At 35.0% G+C, this 7,705-nt stretch overlaps 1 protein-coding gene across 1 annotated transcript; it reads left to right on the top strand.

The window, feature by feature from the left end:
* The first annotated feature begins 94 nt into the window (after window positions 1-94).
* Window positions 95-7,122, top strand: LOC114528269 (UV radiation resistance associated protein-like). Its single transcript, XM_028549902.1, has 18 exons — window positions 95-312; window positions 935-1,046; window positions 1,193-1,224; window positions 1,374-1,437; window positions 1,633-1,730; window positions 2,094-2,174; window positions 2,439-2,501; window positions 2,588-2,622; window positions 2,830-2,935; window positions 3,283-3,364; window positions 3,624-3,668; window positions 3,981-4,065; window positions 4,316-4,403; window positions 4,649-4,715; window positions 4,894-5,059; window positions 5,239-5,317; window positions 5,524-5,612; window positions 5,856-7,122. The coding sequence occupies exons 1-18, from the start codon at window positions 256-258 to the stop codon at window positions 6,331-6,333; spliced, it is 1,827 nt and encodes a 608-aa protein (XP_028405703.1). The 5' UTR covers window positions 95-255; the 3' UTR covers window positions 6,334-7,122.
* Window positions 7,123-7,705: the final 583 nt, after the last annotated feature.

Here is a 7,705-nt window from a genome sequence, read left to right as displayed (position 1 = left end):
GGTATCAAGTTTCAAATTTATATATCAGAAGATATCAGTGATTTCACAATTTCAATATTCCGTGCTCGCGGGCGCAGATAGAATTACATTTGGTTTCGGATCAGACTCATCAGAGAAATGCTTTTAATTTCGTTCATGATCATTTCACTGAAAGAAGTACCCGAGTTTAGTGGTCTTTGACCCTCTTATGTAATATGGAAAACGCTCTTTAGATGCCTACCTGAATTCGTATCTTAAGTTTTGATCAGGTCTGTGATGAATGCAAGAGACAATCTGCACCGTCGAAAACATGTAGAATTATCATCTCAACAGGTGAGTTTAATACAATAAATGTCTTCTATGTAGTTTTATTTTAGTACTGTTATATATTTCAACCGTCCATAAAAAAAGTTTGATAGGCATGAAGCCCGACAATCCCCTTAACTGTAACAATATCGTGGAAAATATATTTTATATGAAAAAGAAATATATTGATTTTATTGCTGCTTTCAATGCCACAGCTAAATTATAGTAAATGGTAGACGTGGAAAATTTTAAGTTGAATCCTCTAACAAAAAAAGAAATATAAAGATAGATGGGAAAGGAGTTAAAAGAGTGAAAAAATGTAATTGGCAAGTCAATCAAAACCTTTTATTTGAGTTCAAGATGCATTAGGAGTTAGATATATAGAATGTCAACATTTGAGGAATGAGGGTTAAAGCACAGTTGAAGTCAGGACAGATGTTTTAAAACTTGATGATTATCAAGTTCCTTCTAAATTATTGTGAATTATAATGTGGACGAATGAAAGGTTGAAGACAAAATTTCATTGAATTAGGGTCTCTCCTTATCCCATCTTTTACAATTTAAATGCTTTTAGATAGGTGCATATTGAACATCCAATTTTCAGTGCATTGTAGATTATATGAACGAGAATGTTTTCAAATTTCTTTAGAGACGTTTACGTCATGTGACTAGCATATCGGCAAGAAATGTAACACCTAGAAAGGGTTTTTCAAACCTCAATCAGTTAGGAACATATTTTACATTACATCTTAATCATAAAGGTATAGTGTCACATTAATGTGTTATATCAGGTTCAACAGCAGATGTTGTAAACAGACTGTTTGTTTGTATACAGACTATACTTTTGCATATATTTTCTCTGTTTTATTTTTCACATACAGTATTACTATATATGTATATTTTTTAGCATTTTACACAAGTGAAATAAAAGCATCCTTTGTAAGTATAAGAAAATTGAAGCGTCCTAGGCTATCTTGTAATTACTTTATGTCAACTGTCAAGTCTTTTATGCAATATATTGTCATAACATTTTTTTTGCTCATTTGATACTGAAATTTTACATCAACAATCTTTCCTTACTTCAATAGAACCCAACATGGCAAAGTTTTGATATAAGTCAGCTATCAGAGGATTTGAATACATCAAGTAATTGTATCCTTTAGATATATGTTTTTACATGCTCAGTTTTGTGGTGGTTCTCTCTGGTCATGCATGTCTTCTTTAGTTTTTCAATGAAAGCCATTTCAGGAATTATTAATGTATAAGGGAAAATGGCAGTTTCAATAAAAGGGTGTAATTTGAATCACAAACAGTTTACAATTTGCTTGATTTCTTAATGTTCAACAGCTTTTATTGTTAGAGTATGGGGTGGAGAAAATGGAAACTTTCAGCTGTTAATAGAATGGAGTGTTGATTTGAATGGTTTGACATATCTAGACGATATAGTAAGTACATTTTTAAATCAGTTTTTGTCTTTTTGGTTCACGCTATGAGAAAGGAAAGGAAATAAGGTGTCACTTATTGAGAAATGCATTATTATAGGAAAGAAATAGATGAAATAAATTTAATTTATGAAATACATTAAACAGAGTTGATAAGCAGAGATAGTTTTGTAAGATTTAGTATGTCCCCCCCCCCATTACAGTGTACCAACTGCATGTATTTGAAATCCAATTTAAATAGAATGATGCCATATGGTATGATGAATTTTTTGGATAATAAAACTAGTCTTCAAACTAATCCAACACTTTCTTGAAAAAGCATTAATTAATAAAATTATTTTTTGTAATTTTGTAATTTTTTGATAGATCCGCCAAGATGGAGATAGTTATGAACCAAATTCGTTAATTTTTGGCCTCCAAGATGGATACTATGTTGCACCCAAAGAGGTATGTTTTAATATCAAAGCTGGTATTTCTTACTGTCCAGCCATTATAATGCATATGAACTGGCATAGCTTCAGGCATAAAATTGAAGATGATCAATGTAGGTCTGGACAAGTTGCTACATCTCAGCTCATCTAAATTGTTGCAAGTTATTCTTTAGTTATTTCTGTTCCAACTGTTTCCATGGCTAAATACGTAATTATAAATGTATGTTCAATGCACGACATGCAGTGTTGTGATGTGAAATTGTGTCTCAAAATGTTTCAGGGTGGAGAAAGTGATGGCAAGGGAAATCTTTCAAATAGTTTGCTGAAAGTTGACCAAGAACTGGTGGGTTTTTACAATTTCAAAGAATATAAAGTGTAGTTAAATTTTCATCCAACAACACAATGAAATATACACTTCTTGTATTTTAGGTCAAATCTCCCTTTAATCTTTCTTCACTTCACAGGTAAGGTTTGTTATACTGGATCCCTATCAGAGCGCAACTTTTGTAGGTATTGCAATGCAATCATGAGATTAAGAGACACAAATGAATTGCCAAATCTTTTAAACCAAAAAGCAATTTTTGCTACCATTCATTGCTTCTTAAACATTCGCATTGCCTGACTCGTTTTATTTTTTGTATTTATTATATTGCGTTCTTCTTTTATCTTAGATTGCATACGTTAGTTCGTGCTATTCGTCAAACTCAAATACAAATAAGATTAAAGAAAATGACTGTGCAAGAAAATCTACGTGCTACGAGACAACAGCTACTTCATGTACGTTCTCTATAGTTCATGTTGATGACTAGAAATAATTCGTTATTTTGCATAAGCCACTTTATTTTTTACAAATCAGCAGCGGGTGGAATCCTGCATCCCCCTTTTTCTGCAATCTGAGTGGCTGTAGCAACCATATTAAGGCTGCAACTCATAGGGTAATTCCCCTACGGTGTGTGATTATTGCTTTTTCGAGAGGGTAGGGGATACCTACAGGGACACTTCCACTATACCTTCACTTCACTTCTGACCTCCAAGCTTGTAAATAACATACTTTATTTATACACTGCCGCCACTATATATTCTGTTCTTCTTTCTCAGTTTGATTATTTTGTTCTTCATTACAGACGTGTGAACGTGACAGGCTAAAGTTGAGTGTGAATATGCTGCGAGAGGAGCTTCGTGAAAACAAGAAGATGTTGTTGATTGGTATTGTCATTAATAGCGTCTTTAAGTGTACTCTCGTTAGAGATAAAAACTTCGTTATGGCTGTATCTCTGTACCTCTTACTCATGGATAAACCAAGTCATGGCAGTTGAAACAATTCCACTTGGAAAATGCAATTGTCTGGGCTAAAGTGAACACCGCCCCCCCCCCCCTCCCTAAACTTTTGTGTAACTCGGTTTTTGTTGCTTTTTTCTTACCTACCATAAAATTTTCCTGAGTTTACTTTCACGTTCTTCATCAGAACAAACAAAGGAAAATGATCTTACTGATCATGTCAGATGCAGAGGTAAATATAGGGGATAGTTTTCCGTTGTTGTGGTAGATAATTACCGCCATTATATAGAATTATAATTGATGTCAAATTTTGGGTTTCCCTAGCTATTCTGACCCTAAAAAAAGGCTTAGAACTAGCAGTAATACTGAAATCTATTATTTTTTATCAATAATTATGAATGCTTTTTTATAGCAAGATTTATTTCACGGCATATTATTATACTCCGAGGCTGCACCAAAATGCCAACTTTTTCCAAGATGACAAAATATTGAATTAGAATAATTCAAATGCTGATGAAACCTAAACATTTGAATTTTTTCGTAGAGGATAAACTAGGGAAACGAATGGATGGTTTTGAGTCGGTGAGAAAGAGCTTCGCACAGGCGAGGAAGACTTATTTTGCCAAAAGGTAAATGTGATGAAGTACAAGATTATGTAGTTTTACTTTTTTATAATTAACGTACCCCTTCGCTATCCTATTGTGAACATTCTCCATCGGTGATATTTGTGTTCATGGAAAATATTTCATGAAAGTTGCATTTCCCTGCAAGTCTCAAATACACTCCTCAAACTCCCCCCCTCGTTCGTTTCGTAGATAGTGAAAAAATCAACGGAGAGCTCAAATAGTAAAGATTATTCGTTGTTTGTATTTAATGTAGAGAGAACTTGGTGAAAACAAATGCGCAGTTACTCATGCGCCGTAAACAACTATGTCACGAGCTCACTTACATTTATCCCATTGAATTGGTAATGATAACAAAGATGACATTTTTGAAGTTAATTCAGTGTAAATTTTTTAGCGAGATTTGCATGGTATTTTCTCAGAATTTTCTATGGAAAGTTAGCTTTCTTGGAATCACAAGCATGATTTAAAAATTGCCAGTTCGTAAGATAAAACTAAAAAACGTATTCATTTGGACGCAGATTGTTCCCACAAGTGACCAACTGACACCAATTTTAAAAGTTAAGTCACGTTATTTTACACGATATAGTCACAAAATAAAGAAACTGTTGTGTGCGGTCTACCTCTGCCGAATACTCAATCCCCGGCATTTAATGGTACGTGGTTTAGTATTTCATGATATGACCGACTTTAATTCCTGAATTAAAATAAGACTCAGAATGTTTTTGTGATAGTCCACATAGGTAATATTTAATTTGGCTAACCTTCAGCTGTTGTTGGTGACAAGCTTCGATCGCAGGCTATTTCATATTTAAAAAACATCTTCCATTACAGCTGCGAACGAGGAATCGTTAAGTAGTGCGTTTGGTTATGTTTGTCACATGGTGTCCATGATTGGACGATATTTTTCAATACCGTTGCGATATCCTGCCAAAAATAAGGGATCTCGATCGACCGTCACTGATTTTGTAAACGATAGGATACAGCAAAAAGACAGAGAGTAAGTAATATTACAGATGTTACTGAGTAAGATATGTTTGTCCAGTTCATGTAGCTGCATTTTGTATTTCAGAAGCCTGATCGAACATTTTCTTTTTGACCTTTTTGTGTATGAGCATATAGCAATTCGGCTATAGCAATATAAGTTGCTATCATTTCAAATTTTGTCAAACATTTTAGGTTCCCGTTGTATGTGAAAGGCAAAGAAAAAATTCAATTTGAATTTGGAGTTTTCTTGTTGAACAAGAATATTGCACAGGTATATGATCCTGCGTCGCCATTTTAAACCTTTTAATTTTGAATCTAAGTTGCATTGTTGTAGAAATTGTTATACAACAGAAATATTCGAATTGGTTTTGCCTACGACTCGTTTTTTGTAGTGTTTTTATATTCAGCTCTTTGTTCTCCAATAAAGCGCCTGAGTACGAGCTATAGGCTGGGAAATGACAATTTTTTCAAATTTAGATTCGGCTGTGTCTTGGGCTAACTACGTCCGATCTAAGGCTGACTTTACCAAATGTAAAAAGTCTGTTTGATACGAAATTCGGTGGAAGGTAATTATATGTTTGATTTGGTTACAGTTCGTTTGATATTACTCTTGCAGGCTGTGAATAAAAAATATTATTTGGCTAATCAGTCGGCTTCAGTCAGTATAATGATCTCCTATCCTTGCTCCACTTTATTTAAAGCTTACTTTTTTTTTGCGAACTGGTTAAAGCTATTTACCATAAGAAACGTAAAGCTTCGACTTATAGGTAAACTAATTCTAAGTTTCTCTTTTTTTCTCCTCTTTCCAGTTCCCCCTACCATTCCCGGCCAATAAGTGTGATCACACCCCCCGTATCACCACCACCAGAACAAGAGGTTAGGCAGGACCAAAAAGGTACACCTGAGAGTAACACAGAACAATTGGATCCTCAACAAGAAGAAAGTGTGTCTAGCGATGACTATATTGTGCCCCAGAGCGATGTCAATGGAACGGCCTTGAAAACGTTGTTACCAATTAAACCACAAACAAATCAACATAAATTTCTTGCTGCAGGACATAAAAAGTCTCTCTCTTCAGGCAGTTCATTTGCACAGAAAAGAGAAACACCGAACAATGAAAACCCTAGTGCCTGTAATGAAAATTTGGGAGATTTTCCAGAGTGCGAGTTGCAAGACACGACAAGCACGCCTAAAGAAACTGTGGTTGATACCACACATCTTCCCGATGTAAAAGTAGAACACGAAAGTCAAATAGATCGGAATATTGAAAATTTATTTAATGTTTAAGACAATGAATCACATTACAGCCTGCTGTAACTCGCTTTGCTTACGGCTGTTATGCTACTTTCGACGAAAATGTTTTAGGAAATAGGCTGGCGCCGCGTTTTTTTCTTCTTACTATTTGTCTTTACTTAAATTCCATTTTGTACATCAAAACCCTCGTTCAAAGACCATATTTTTTAGAACATTTTGTGACATACCACATAATACTGACACGTAATTGTACAACTACTGTAAGTTCATTTATTATGAATTGGGTGATTACTACTGTAAATTAATTTAATTTGAATTGGATGATTATTATTAGTTTGAATAGCATTTCCAAAGTAACTGTGGACTTGTCTACTAACACAGTTGCGTCTCAGTATTTCACATCAATTGAGTTAGGGTGATGTTCTTCCTTTCGACAAACTCCCGCATAAGATATAAAGTGATAAAGTTTTCGGTTAAAAGTATGAAATTTAATCATTTAGGGCGATGATACCTATCATAGGCATCCCACGAATACGATTTGTATTTTTTAGCTATATTCCACGTTCGCATTGCTATGACGTAATGCATAATCAATTGTTTGAATTGTATTCCTGGGATGGCTATGACGATACTAATGCTTTTCAATAAAATTACTCAACTCCAGTTGTTTGGCAAGTTAAGTTTCATGTATACATCATCAGCCATTTTCACTCTAACTACTTGAATGCAATAATATTCTTGTATGTTTGCATGGTGGCATCAATAAGTAAATTAGCTTGTAGATACTCTAAGTAACTATTGAATACTGCAAATAAACTACGAGTCCTTCCTTTTGACGGCTAGTGTTGAATTTGATCTGGGTTGGCCGGCCTTGGTTACATTTGGAGTTTACAAGCGTCACTCTTACGTCGAAAAATGCAGTAGCTCCACGTAGCTAAAAACCATCCGCCTTCATGTCCAATCTCGCTTCGGGACTTATGTTAGCCGATCTCAGGTCAAACCTCTCGTTCTGAACGGGTTGAAGATGAGGCTCTGTCTCTACCTTCTTACACACTTTACCAAGTTGTGTTGTTAGGACTCCATCATGCCTGTGCGCCACGACTCCCCCCCCCCCTTTTTTACAAGAAAAGGCATGATTGATGTTAAAGCATCTCCACATGCACAGTATGGCTTGGTAAGTCATTCAGAGTTAGACTGTATCTCATTCGTAACGAGTCTCTGAATTCATGCTTATTAAGGGCTAAACCTTGATCTTTGATGGTATCGTGTTTAACCAGGAACTCGCTCCTTTATCTCTTGATTGCTTTATCAAGAACAGTACATCTGCATGGGGATAGTGTTGCATCAATGGTATCCTTTCTTGACTTAACAGTTTTCGTTTTGGCTCCTTGCTGTGTTCGCTTCA

The sequence above is a fragment of the Dendronephthya gigantea genome, unplaced genomic scaffold, assembly GCF_004324835.1.
Source record: "Dendronephthya gigantea isolate DGI-Jeju-01 unplaced genomic scaffold, DenGig_1.0 000048F, whole genome shotgun sequence".
Classification (NCBI taxonomy): Eukaryota; Metazoa; Cnidaria; class Anthozoa; order Malacalcyonacea; family Nephtheidae; genus Dendronephthya; species Dendronephthya gigantea.
This window is presented reverse-complemented; position numbering and strand designations above follow the sequence as displayed.